This window comes from Andrographis paniculata, unplaced genomic scaffold, assembly GCF_009805555.1.
Source record: "Andrographis paniculata isolate CXL003 unplaced genomic scaffold, ASM980555v1 Contig64END, whole genome shotgun sequence".
Taxonomy (NCBI): Eukaryota; Viridiplantae; Streptophyta; class Magnoliopsida; order Lamiales; family Acanthaceae; genus Andrographis; species Andrographis paniculata.
In genome coordinates this window covers 2,535,832-2,550,577 of record NW_026137600.1, presented here as the reverse complement: position 1 = coordinate 2,550,577, position 14,746 = coordinate 2,535,832, and the positions used below count along the sequence as shown (strand labels likewise).

General features: G+C 34.5%; 1 protein-coding gene across 1 annotated transcript; it reads left to right on the top strand.

Moving 5' to 3' along the window:
- The first annotated feature begins 2,263 nt into the window (after positions 1-2,263).
- LOC127261634 (anaphase-promoting complex subunit 6-like) lies at positions 2,264-4,928 on the top strand. Its single transcript, XM_051289914.1, has 6 exons — positions 2,264-2,280; positions 2,344-2,397; positions 3,283-3,348; positions 3,629-3,737; positions 3,856-3,958; positions 4,361-4,928. Exons 2-6 carry the CDS (start codon positions 2,386-2,388, stop codon positions 4,410-4,412), a joined length of 342 nt encoding a protein of 113 aa, XP_051145871.1. The 5' UTR covers positions 2,264-2,280; positions 2,344-2,385; the 3' UTR covers positions 4,413-4,928.
- Positions 4,929-14,746: the final 9,818 nt, after the last annotated feature.

The following is a 14,746-nucleotide window of genomic DNA, read 5'->3' as shown; positions in this document are numbered from 1 at the left end:
TGGTTATGTACAAATATAATTAAATCCGGCAGTGTGACAACTAACTAAAGCTAGCAAAAATAAGCACGATTTGAAAATTCGATCCAAACCGAACATAAAAAAAACTGTATTTGAACCTTCAAAAATAGGTTCGAAAGTTTTTAGGTCATGTCCGAGCATATGAAGTTACTATTTAATATATTTATATATATATATATATAAATTAATAAATTAATAATAAAAAAAATGTAAATGGTAAAGTTTTTGTCTTATGTATATAGTAATTTTAGTTATATTGAACTACATTTTTTCTCCCTATATTTTAACTTTTATCTTTATTATTTACTTGGTGGAATTTGCATGCACGTAGGTTGACGATTTTAGCATCTAGAATAATCTCCACGGAGTCGTTTCATATAAACTGTTTTCATGCCAAACATGGTTGGGTACATACCAAAATATACTTCTTTTATTTCAGAAGAGTTTTCTTTATTTTCACCCATCCTAAAATAATTGTTTAATTTTTTTACTTAGTCAGTCGACGTAGTTTTTTTACTATACAACAAACCTATATCTATTTTTCAAAAACTTTCCGTAATTATCACTTTAATATAATTTTTTTAAATTTTTATAAATTAAGGACAATTTGATTATTAATATTCTACGTTATAGTCCTTTTAATTTAATATTATTATTTTTTAATTTCGTACTAGTTTCAAGTTAGACATTAACCTCAAAGCTATGCATCAGGCCTGACGTATTGCTTGTTGTCCTGCATTCCCATCTATAAACTCTGAGTCATCTTCATTGAGCCCTCTTTTTAACTTATTAGGTAAAGTAGGTTGTCATTTGCTTTAATATTACTCTTATAAAAGAGATAATAACATAGCTTGGTTGAGTTTCTTGAAATTTTATTACATAAGCAAAAGTGAGAAGACAATTGAGTTTAATAGAAAAGATAATGATGATTCATTTGTATGTGCTTCTATTTGAGAAATGTTGTAGGAATCATGTGGATGTTTGTGTGTGCGCGTGTCTGTGAAGCATTACACTTTACTATTATTTTAAATTTTTTAGCTAAAATGATAGTTCAATAGAGCATGTTTCAAGTTCAAATCCTCACCATCATTGGCATCGGCCATCTATAGAAAAAGCATAAATAAGTTTGTTTGCTCATAATGGCTGCATTGGAATATTATACAAGTATATATGTTTGCTCATAAATAACTTTCATTCATAATCTACATACACACCCATATATATATATATATATATATGTGTGTATATTAATTTAACTGATTAGGTGGGATCTTTGTTTGAACATGAAATCAGAGCAGTAGACCTAATGCTCAAGTTCCATCATTGCATGTATAAACATAATTATTTCATCAGTTATGAAAATAACGACTGTGGGGTGCGTGCTGAATGATTTAATATGCAAATACCTATGTAATGCCATGCAGATCTACTTTCCTATAAAAGAATGATACATTCTATTTGTAGTGTTTAGTCACGTGGGAGATACATTGTATTGAAGAAAACTATGGATTCATGATTGTGCTTGATAAAGAATAGTTTAAAAATTAACTTTAGTATTCTGTTAGCATATATATGATTTATAAACTGTGAGGAAAAACAAAATGGAAACTAATTTGAAATTTTTTATATTAAGGAAGAATGACAACATATTTTACCAGTGAATATTGTAGAAGCAATTAAACCTTGATACTACATAATGCATTTCTTGAACCAGTTTACACCTATATGAAATGTACTCCATCTGCTTGCTTATGTTTTATGAAATAAGTATGATGGGTCGATCCCTGCCATTCAAGTGCCACCATCATGTTGACGGAGAAATGTATGTAATTCCTTGCGATAATCTTATGAAAGATGAGTTTGTGAGCCAAAGGACTATGTCATTGACTTAACCCTCAAATTTAATGTGAAAGTCTACTAGTATGTTTGTGGATTAAACATGACATATTTCACTTTTACATGATTTACAAGGCAATCTAAGTTTTGGGTATTCTTTGGAGGATCTGAATTGTTTCTTTGTCTTATTTATATTTATTGCATATTCTTATGAGCCATTTCATCTTTAATGTATTGCTTATCTATTACAGCAACCAATGAAGATTACTCATATTTTACTTTAAAATTATTGACATTGTATTGGAATGCTTTTTTGTGTGAATATTAGCTTTATCTTCTTTTATGTAGGTTGAGACTGCAGCAGGTTCTGCACCCTACTAGTGGCATCTCCCCTAAATTCTGGGGAAAAGAAATCATTTTGGAGAGGTCCCTCCGCTGCCTCATCGGTGGAATTTGCTATTTTCCCTGGTGACACTTCTGATGTTTCAGGTGTTGCCCTGCTGGTTAGTCCACGTGGGTATTCAGCCTCTGATGCCTCCTATTGTAAGTGTGCTCCCAACTACCTCTTAACTATTTATCGATTAGATTTGCAATTGATTTTATTTTATTATTATTATTATTATTATTATTATTATTATTATTATTATTATTATTATTTTCTTAATGTCAACATTGGTACATCATGGAAACAAATTGTCTCTCCTCCAAACCAAATGGGGTTCCTTCCTTCCTTGCTTGCTTCCTTTCCAAAAATGGTAAATAAATAAAGACTGTTTATTTATTTGTAGCAGCAGATAGACTCTTGAGTTAGTTAGGAGTGGCAGAAACTCAAACACTTTGTCCTATGTTACCAAACTGTCTGGCAACACCAAATATGAGTTACTTAGACAAGAGTCCTCTGTCCAGACCCTGATCTGGTAACCTTATGCAATCTTCTAGTCTTAATGATGTGATTAGCTAGAGTATCTATTTCTATGTGGCACTGGCAGACAATTATAGAAGACACTAGATCTTATATTTTTGTTCACCTAAACGTAACAAAACATACCATTAGAGAACAAAATCATAAGTTGCCGAACCATATATTTAAAAACCAAGCATAATAAACAACATCATGTGGTTTTCAAAGGTTTTCCATTGCTTGTTGTCCTGCATTCCCATCTATAAACTCCTAGTCATCTTCATTGTGCCCTCTTTTTAGCTTATTAGGTAAAGTAGGTTGCCATCTCTTATTGTTTTAATGGTTCATAAGTTATATACTAATTTGATGGTTTGAAGTTGCATATTCTTATAAGCCATTTCATCTTTTATGTATTGTTCATCTATTACAGCAATCAATGAGAATTAATCATGTTTTAATTCAAAATTATTGGTGTTGTACCGGAATGCTTTTCTATGTGAATGTTAGCTTTATCTTCTTTAATGTAGGCTGAGACTGCAACAGGTTCTGCATCCCTAAATTCTGGGGAAAATGAATCAAGTGTTGTCCTACTGGTTAGTCCATGTTTTAATTCAAAACCTAATTCAGCTATTTTTGTATTCCGGAGACCAATTTATTAGCTACATTGCAATTTGGCCAAGATGACGTATGGCGTTGATTTTATTCATGTTTAATAAAGAAGGTGAATGCAGATTTAAGCAGTGATGTGATTTTATGTTCATTGCACTGGACATTTAATCTGAATTTGTTTATGTATATATATTTTGGAATATTGTAATAATTGTTTATATCATTGCATGCCAATATAAAGAGAATATTGAACTCAAATTTAAGGAACTAGAGCAAGAAATTTCTGATACAGAGACATTTGGCAAATCGATATGTTCACTTACGAACAACACTGATCTCTTAGCTTGCAAAGCAGAGTACTACCATCAGTTTGGTGAGTACCAGAAATGTCTTGAATTGACTTCAATGAAAGTTTGTAGCTATTTTGAAGGAAACTCAGTGTTGCAATTTTACCATTACTCATAAACTTTTTTATTTCTTCTTTAATCCAGATTGCTTGAGAAGATCCATTTCATCTAAAGAAACCGTGGAGCTTGGGCATTCTCATGAGCTCTATCTAATGGCATTTAATTTAGTTAAGGACTATCCTCAAAGGTGAGAATGCATGTACATTTTTGCACAATCAATTTACCCTTGTCATTGACATGAATAGGAATATTTATTTTATCACTATTTTTCCCACACTTTTACTGTTATATATATGTACAGTGCCTATTATTTAAACTAGATGTCTAAATATCCTTTCCTTAAGAATTCCATCTTTTATATTGGGACGAATGCCTTATCTATAGATTTAATATTTCTTATTAAAACTTCCAAAAGTATGCTTTGGTGATTTCCTGTGTTTTATGTATTCAAGGCTCTTTCATGGTTTGTTGTGGGTTACTAATTTTGCATAAAAAAGTATGTCCAATCTCGTCGTTATTTCAGGTATAACCCTTGAAATGATTTTAATTTTTCGTCGTCATAACATTCATCCATTTTTTTATTTGTTAGGTACTTAACAGAGTTTGGATTTATTTATCGGCATGCCATTTTCTTTTCTTAAAGAATTGGGTTCAGGTATTCAATAGAACTATTTCAAAAGGCAGGGGAAAAATTGCTATTGCATGTTAAAATATATAGAAGTAATTATTGAACTTCACACTCGATGGAAATAGCATGCAGTTTTGCTAATTGCTACATTGTATGCTTGGGGAGTGAAGCTCGGTTGTACCTTCATATATTAATATATGACATGGTTTTGATAGAAAGGACTACACCTAGCCAGCTGCATTGGTTTTGGGCAAATGAAATTTATATATATATATATATATATTCTAAAGAGGTGGCCATTATAATTTGTATTGCCTTCTGTCTTGGGCCTCTTGGCCATAGTTGTGTAGCTTCAAGCACCCTGAATATTTTGTGTTCATCCTTGTAATGTCTTTGTTGATATTCTTTAACTCAATTGGGGTGACTTCAAAGAAGATTGACACCTTGATTCCTTGAGTAATGGCAACATTGTAATTGTGATTTGGTGTATTAGAAATAGTAAAATTTTGATTGAAATTGTCGTTTGAAATGATATAAATAGATATTTAATGTGATGTTGTATATAGAATTTAATTATATTATTCTTCTATGTAACATATTCAATTCACTTGTTTGTTGGTTTTTGTACTAAGTATTTAAACTTTAATGTTGTACGGTATCTACTATTATGTACGGTTATATTTACTGTTTTTTGTGGTATTCATCGATTGCAAAACTATGCTTATAAATATCGAGTGATTCGATCTTATTTTGTTTCTTGGATATTTGGTTTCGTGTGATTTACTTTATGGTTTAGATTTGTGTTGTCGTAATGTATAGTTTGGGACGAGTTTAGATAAATCGAAATATACATTTTTTGGAGGGTCGGGAAAATTACAAGGAATTACTCACAAAAATTATTCTGTGTCAAACATCATGTTGACATGTTATCACAGATGAGTAATTTTGTGAGTAAATTATTTACGGAATTACTCATGGAATCATTCCGTCGCAAATAAGGAAGTTTGTTGATTTTACTTACGGAATTACTCACAAAATTTATGTTGACAAAGTTCGTGAGTAATTATGTGAGCAAATTACTCACGGATAAAATTTCGTGGTGATGTCGTGAGTAATTTACTTACAGAATTCATTGATTTTTTTTTTTTTTATGACGAATTGCTTACGAGATATTTGCTAACAGAATACCAACGGATGGAATTCCATGAGTAATCAATTTACTCATTGATTTTTCATGGATTACTCACGGATTTTTTCGTGGGTAATTTTTTTTTTTTTTGTAGTAGTGGTTCAAAAAGTTTATTTACCAAACACTCTAATTAGTTTTTTGACCGGTGAAATAGCTAAAACCTGTTAAATAAACTAAAAGTTGTTAAAAAAAAACTAATTATCAAACACTCTCTTAATTACATATCAAGTTCAATCAATGGCTGAAATTGAATCAGCTGGGGATCCATAGTCTTCTTTCTCTATTTCCTGATTTCTAATGATGTCTCAAACATAACTTGGGCACTAAATGGTCATGAAAACTTATGCTCAGAATCTTTTACTCCTTCCGTCCCACATACTATGTTCACGTTGCCGTTTCTGTCCGTCTCACATTCCATGTCACTTTCCTTTAAAAAATGATTACATACTTTAATCTCATTTTAAACTTTTTAATTTTTTTAAATTTTAGTTAAACTAATTAGTTATGTTAATCTTAATTTATAATTATTTATATTATAGGATAATTATTTTCACTAATACATTCTTAATTATCTACTAATTACACCCCTCCTAAAATACCGTGTCTACAGTGTAGCAGACACGGTATATGGGACGGAGGGAGTATTATATTGAGAGCCATGGTCGTTACATTTATATTTATTTAAAGTAAATTGATTTTTTAGGCATTTGAGTGGACTTTATCATTTTAATCACGTAACTTAAATTTGTATTAAAATAGTCCCTGTTGATGCAAATTTTCAACAAAATAAAAGTAAAACTCGAAAATAGAGAATATCTTAGAATTTGATAGGTGAGTGTCTGAGATTGGGAATCTCTAAAAACTGTGAGGTACTGAAATAAAATTAACTAAGCAAAACTAAAACTATTGACTGAAAAAATAAAGTGGTGATCCCCAAAGACAATTCTTAGAATTTTTTGTCGATTGAAGATGCATTTTCGAACAGAACCGGGTCCTTAAATAACCCCTTAAAGAAGCGGTTTAAGCCACTATTTGGTCGGTTACAGCAACCGCTGTCAACCGTCCACCATCTGGTCAATTACAGCAACCGCTGTCAAATGGCTCGGCCAACCACCACGATGAGGTCGTGCTTTCTTATCCGTTCGCCAGTTGCAACTTCCTTATCCGTACGCCAGTTGCAACTGCCTCCGAACCGCCTTTCACCGCCCGCAAGGTCCTCCTCCGTCGACACGTGTCTTAACCGACTCACCAACCGCTCGCACCCGTTACCGCACTCAAATGGCCCGGTCGGCTCAACCGACCGCCTTACCCTGGCCCGTCCGTGGGCCAACCAACCAACTTTCTTTGGTCGGACTGCAGACCAACCGACCAATTTCCTTTGGTCGGACTGCGGACCAACCGACCAACTTCCTTTGGTCAGACTGCAGACCAACCGACCTGCTTATCTGACTGCGTACCATCCGACCTGCTTCTTCGGCCGACCTCCTCTTTCAACCGAACTCCGCATCAGCCGTCCTTTTTCACCCGACTTCCTCTTTCAACCGACCTCCACGTCAGCCGTCTCATCTTCCTTCGCCCGACCTTTATTCTGACCGACCTCAGCGTCTGCCATCTCATCTTTCTTCGCCCGACCTTCATCTTGCCCGACCTTCGTAACGCCGTCATCTTTCCTTGTCCGACTTTATTTTGCCCGACCTCTGGGTCGTTTGGCTTATATTCAGACCCATCCAGGATCCTACTGCTATTTTTATTATTTTTATTATTTTTTGTACTCAACAATATGCCTCATCCGCAAGACTCCTAAGCGTCACTACTTGTGATGTTTAGGAGTTAGCAGGCCGCCATCCGAGGCCACGTCAGCCTCAGATCCGACCTCCATCTTTCGAGGCTACATTGGACCCGACCTCCATTTATTGCGGACTGGTGCTGGCCTGCACGTTGGTCGATCTTGCACTACCATTGCTTCAGCACCTCCCCCCTGACAGAAATCGTGATCATTTTCTTTAAAAAATGATTCTAACCTTCCTGCCTTGGATGCTACACTGGCCAGATCTTGAACGTCGTGGGCCGTCAAAGCCTCCCGCAGTCGTATATGCATATTCATGACCACCAAATTGGTCATCTCGCTCTCCGTAATGATTGTCGGGCAACGTCTCTTCATTAGTCGTATCCGCTCTATGAAGTGGTAAGCGGTCTCCTCCGGCATCTGCCTGATCTCCAGAAGGTCCATGAGTGAGACTGTCGGGAGAGGGTTAAAAAACCTTGCATGAAACGCTGCCTCCAAGCCTCCATGCAATTTTTAAAGTAGAGGGGGAATTTACGCTGAGTTTCGAAACCACAAGGGAGTTATGGGCAATTTTGCCAAAATGTAATAATAATATAATGGATTTCAATGATTTTGGAATTTTTTTCACAAATTCTTCACGAATGACGTCATCGATCCGATTGTTACAATTGTGCCGCGGCGGCCCACGACACTTGCGGTAAGTCCAAATAATTCCATACACAACCCGATAAGAAAGAATGTATACTGTCACAAACTATATACATCATCCAATAACATATAGAAAAATTTGATACCACGTGTATCGTAATATAGATACGTTAAACAAACCAATATAATCGCTCTAATTAGTACTTACTCCTAAAACCTCTATAATATCGGTCAAACCACTGATTATTTCTTGTTTTATTTCCCTAAGACAAGAACTAACAAATAACATAAAATTGCCTACAAACAAACTAATCAAAAGCACATTATTTATCCATACCGATTTCGTCTGCTTAGACAACAAATATGAAAATATTGCCAAACTAACAGAAATTGAAGAGTTGAATGTTGATTGTCCAACATTACAATTGTCAAACACCGTTGCCACCTCGTGAGGCTTAGGTGGACAAGTATAATGGTGTTCCATGATTTTGGAATTTTTCCTCAAATTCTTCGCGAACGAGTCATCGATCGGATTGTTAGAATTGCGCGGCGGCGGCCCACGACATTTGCGGTAAGTCCAATCGATTCCATGGACAGCCCGATAAGAAAGAATGTATACTGGCACAAACCATATACATCCTCCAATAACATATAGAAATATTTGATACTACGTGTATCGTAATATAGATGCGCTAAACAAACCAATATAAGCGCTTAAAATAGTATTTACTCCTAAAATCTCTATGATATCGGCCAAACCACTGACTATTTCTTGTCTTATTTCTCTAAGCCAAAAACTAATAACTAAAAGAAAATTGGCTACAAACAAACTAATCAAAAGCACATTATCTATCCATATCGATTTCGTCGGCTGAGACAACAAATATTAAAATATGGCCAAACTAACGGAAATTGAAGAGTTGAATGTTGATTGTCCAGCATTACAATTGTCAAACACCACTGCCACCTCGTGGGGCTTACGTGGAAAAGAAATTCTCTCGTTTTCATTCTCACTCGTCTTGAGGCTTGTGGAATGAAGTGACAAAGATCCACCACAATACATTCAAATAAAATTAAAAAAATGATAACAATAATTTAATAGAATTCCACGATTTTGGAATTTTTTTCCTCAAATTCTTCACGAACGCCGTCATCGATCGGATTATTAGAATTGCGCGGCGGCGGCACACGACACTTGCGGTAAGTCCAAAAAATTTCCTGAAAAACCCGATATGAAAGAATGTATACTGGCACAAACCATATACATCCTCCAATAACATATAAAAAAATTTGATACTACGTGTATCGTAATATCGTTACGCTAACTAATATAATCGCTCCAAATAGTACTTACTCCTAAAACCTCTATGATATCAGCCAAACCATATACTATTTCTTGTCTTATTTCCCTATGACAAGAACTAATAAATAACAAAAAATTGCCTACAAACAAACTAATCAAAAGGACATTATCTATCCATACCGATTTCGTCGGCTGAGACAACAAATATGAAAATATGTCCAAACTAACGGAAATTGAAGAGTTGAATGTTGATTGTCCAACATTACAATTGTCAAACACCGATGCGACCTCGTGGGGCTCAGGTGGACAAATATAATGGAGTTCCACGATTTTGGAATTTTTTCCTCAAATTATTCACGAACGCCGTCATCGATCGAATTGTTAGAATTGTGCGGCGGCGGCCCACGACACTTGCGGTTAGTACAAACAATTCCCTGGAAAGCCCGATAAGAAAGAATGTATTCTTGCACCAACCATATACATCCTCCAATAACATATAAAAATATTTGATACCACGTGTATCGTAATATAGATACGCTAAACAAACCAATATAAGCGCTCTAAATAGTATTTACTCCTAAAACCTCTATGATAAACCAATGACTATTTCTTGTCTTATTTCCCTACGAAAAGAACTAATAAATAATAAAAATTGCCTACAAAAAAGTAATAAGATAATTTAAATTAAATATGATTATATAATAAAAAATTACAAAATTCAAAATATAAATAAAAAATTATTATTATTTTTCAATATCATTAATAATTATTTACATTTAATAATATTAATATTATTCTTACTTTTATAAAAATTTAATAATATATAAAAAATTTAATTATAAATATATTAATATTTACACATCAACAACAAAGCACCAAGTTCATTTTCTTCTTCCATCCATCTCGTCCTTCTTTCCTCTTCCATCTCCTTCTTCTTCACTCATTCGTCTTCTTCTTCACTTATTTTTTCCATCCGCTTCTTCTTCTGTCTGCTGCTATGCCTACGACTTGCTCTGGTGAGATTATTTATTTTTTTCAGAAAAAGCCAAACCGGCGGTTCAAAACCCAAACCGGCGGTTTGAACCGGCAGTTCACGGTTCGGTTCGGTACGGTTCGGTTAGTTTGGGCCAGGTTTCGGTTTAGACCTTAAAATTCCACACAATTATGCCCCTATATATATATATATATTTCATGCATTTATCTTTATCTTACTAACCTTCTTTCTTCTTTCTTCAAGTTCTTCATGGACGTTGTGGTCGATAGAGTTGTAAGAATTATGCGTGAGGATGGAGTATCAAAAGTAACTTGGAAATGGTCGGTGGCTATGGTGATATTTGTGCTGTACAGAGCGGTGATGCTAGAAGAGAAGTTTCGAGTGGCTTCTGCGATGACTGTGGTAGGAGCGCTCATTGGCGACATTTTAATATTTTCGAATTGAACCAAGGAGAGCCGCTTGGCCAAATGAGCAGAAATGATAGGAATCTTCGTGGTGTGGATTTCTATACGGGGATACGTGATTTCTTCGCTTGATTATGAATACCACGGACTGCTTATTTCTCTTTGGATTTCTATGATATTTTGTTGGTCGCTTTTTCTTGTTGTAGGTGTAATACTTATTGTATCACAGCCTAAAGCCCCCGAGCGTGTTTAATTATGTTCTAGTAAAGTTTCTTTTTTCTCAACTTTGGTTAATTCTGGTTATGTTAGTTATGGAAATGAAATCGAAAATCAATTATTATAAAAAAGGTCATGGTTCTCTATTTATTTTTGTTGCCGCAGCTTACTTCAGTCAGCTTTAATTTGGTTGCCACGTTATCCAAAAAATATATATATATATTTAAGATCCACCTCAATACATACAAATAAAATTTAAAAAAATGATAACAATAATATATTGGAGTTCTACGATTTTGGAATTTTTTCCTTAAATTATTCACGAACGCCGTCATCGATCGAATTGTTAGAATTGTGCGACGGCGGCCCACGACACTTGCGGTTAGTACAAACAATTCCTTGGAAAGCCCGATAAGAAAGAATGTATTCTTGCACCAACCATATACAGCCTCCAATATTATATAAAAATATTTGATACCATGTGTATTATAATATAGATATGTTAAACAAACCAATATAAGCGCTCCAAATAGTACTTACTCCTAAAACCTCTATGATAAACCAATGACTATTTCTTGTCTTATTTCCCTATGAAAAGAACTAATAAATAATAAAAAGTTGCCCAAAAAAACTAATCAAGGACATTATCTATCCATACGGATTTCGTCGGTGAGACAACAAATAACAAAATATGGCCAAACTAAGAAAATTGAAGAGTTGAATGTTGATTGTTCAACATTAAGATTGTCAAAAATCGTTGCCACATCGTGGGGCTCAGGTGGACAAGTATAATGGAGTTCCATGAGTTTTGAATTTTTTTCTCAAACTCTTCACGAACGCTGTTATCGATCGAATTGTTAGAATTGCGCGGCGGCGACCAACGACACTTGCGGTAAGTCCAAATAATTCTTTGGACAGCCCGATAAGAAAGAATGTATACTGACACAAACCATATACATTCTCCAATAACATATAAAAAAATTTGATACCACGTGTATCGTAATATCGTTACGCTAAACAAACTAATATAAGCGCTCCAAATAGTACTTACTCCTAAAACCTCTATGATATCGATCAAACCACTGACTATTTCTTGTCTTATTTACCTATGACAAGAACTAGTAAATAATAAAATATTGCCTACAAACAAACTAATCAAAAGGACATTATCTATCCATACCGATTTCGTCGGCTGAGACAACAAATATGAAAATATATCCACACTAACGGAAATTGAAGAGTTGAATGTTGATTATCCAACATTACAATTGTCAAACACCGATGCAACCTCGTGGGCCTTAGGTGGACAAGTATAATGGAGTTCCACGAATTTGGAATTTTTTCCTCAAATTATTCACGAACTCCGTCATCGATCGAATTGTTAGAATTGTACGGAGGCGGCCCACGACACTTGCGGTTAGTACAAACAATTCCCTGGAAATCCCGATATGAAAGAATGTATTCTTGCACAAACCATATACATCCTTCAATAACATATACAAATATTTGATACCATGTGTATCGTAATATAGATACGCTAAACAAACCAATATAAGTGCTCCCAATAGTACTTACTCCTAAAACCTCTACGATAAACCAACTTCAATAAGGACATTATCTATTCATACCGATTTCGTCGGTGAGACAACAAATAACAAAATATGGCCAAACTAACGAAAATTGAAGAGTTAAATGTTGATTGTCCAACATTAAGATTGTCAAAAATCGTTGCCACATCGTGGGGCTCAGGTGGACAAGTATAATGGAGTTCCATGAGTTTTGAATTTTTTTTCACAAACTCTTCACAAACGCTGTTATTGATCGAATTGTTAGAATTGTGCAGCGGCGGCCAACGACACTTGCGGTAAGTCCAAATAATTCTCTGGACAGCCCGATAAGAAAGAATGTATACTGGCACAAACCATATACATTCTCCAATAACATATAGAAAAATTTGATACCACATGTATCATAATATCGTTACTCTAAACAAACCAATATAAGCGCTCCAAATAGTACTTACTCCTAAAACCTCTATGATATTGGCCAAACCACTGACTATTTTTTTTTCTTATTCTCTAAAACAAAAACTAATAAATACCAAAAAATTCCCTACAAACAAACTAATCAAAAGCATATTATCTATCCACACCGATTTCGTCGACTGAGACAACAAATATGAAAATATGGCCAAACTAACGGAAATTGAAGAGTTGAATGTTGATTGTCCAACATTATATTTATCAAACACCGCTGCCACCTCGTGGGGCTTAGGTGGAAAAAAAATTCTCTCGTTTTCATTCTCACTCATCTTGACGCCTGTGGAAGGAAGTTACAAAAAAATAAATTATAGAATTATTAGTGTAAGAGGTAATAAGATAATTTAAATTGAATATGATTATATAATAAAAAATTACAAAATTCAAAATATAAATAAAAAATTATTATTATTTTTCAATATCATTAACAATTATTTACATTTAATAATATTAATATTATTCTTACTTTTATAAAAAATTTAATTATAAAGATATTAATATTTACACATCAACAACAAAGCACCAAGTTCATTTTCTTCTTCCATCCATCTCCTCCTTCTTTCCTCTTCAATCTCCTTCTTCTTCACTCCTTCGTCTTCTTCTTCACTTATTTCTTCCATCCGCTTCTTCTTCTGCCTGCTGCTACGCCTGCGACTTGCTCTGGTGAGATTATTTGTTTTTTTTTTCAGAAAAAGCCAAACCGCCGGTTCAAAATCCAAACCGGCGATTTGAACCGGCAGTTCACGGTTCGGTTCGGTTCGGTTCGGTTCGGTTAGTTTGGGCCCGGTTTCGGTTTAGACCTTAAAATTCCACACAATTATGCCCCTATATATATATATTTCATGCATTTCTCTTTATCTTACTAACCTTCTTTCTTCTTTCTTCAAGTTCTTCACGTTGTGGTCGATAGAGTTGTAAGAATTGCGCGTGAGGATGAGTATCAAAAGTAACTTGGAAATGGTCGGTGGCTATGGTGATATTTGTGCTGTACAGAGCGGTGATGCTAGAAGAGAAGTTTCGAGTGGCTTCTGCGATGACTGTGGTAGGAGCGCTCATTGGCGACATTTTAATATTTTCGAATTGAACCAAGGAGAGCCGTTTGGCCAAATGAGCAAAAATGATAGGAATCTTCGTGGTGTGGATTTCTATATGGGGATACATGATTTCTTCGCTTGATTATGAATACCACGGACTGCTTATTTCTCTTTGAATTTCTATGATATTTTGTTGGTCGCTTTTTCTTGTTGTAGGTGTAATACTTATTGTATCACCGCCTAAAGCCCCCGAGCGTGTTTAATTATGTTCTAGTAAAGTTTTTTTTTTTTTTTTTTTTTTTCTCGACTTTGGTTAATTCTGGTTATGTTAGTTATGAAAATGAAATCAAAAATCAATGATTATAAAAAGAGTCATGGTTCTCTATTTATTTTTGTTGCCGCAACTTACTCCAGTCAGCTTTAATTTGGTTGCCACGTTATCCAAAATATATATATATCTATATATTTAAGATCCACCTCAATACATACAAATAAAATTTAAAAAAATGATAACAATAATATATTGGAGTTCCACGATTTTGGAATTTTTTCCTCAAATTATTCACGAACGCCGTTATCGATAGGATTGTTAGAATTGCGCAGCGGCGGCCCACGATACTTGCGGTAAGTCCAAACAATTCCCTGGACAGCCCAATAAGAAAGATTGTATACTGGCACAAACCATATATATCTTCCTATAACATATAGAAAAAATTGATACCACGTGTATCGTA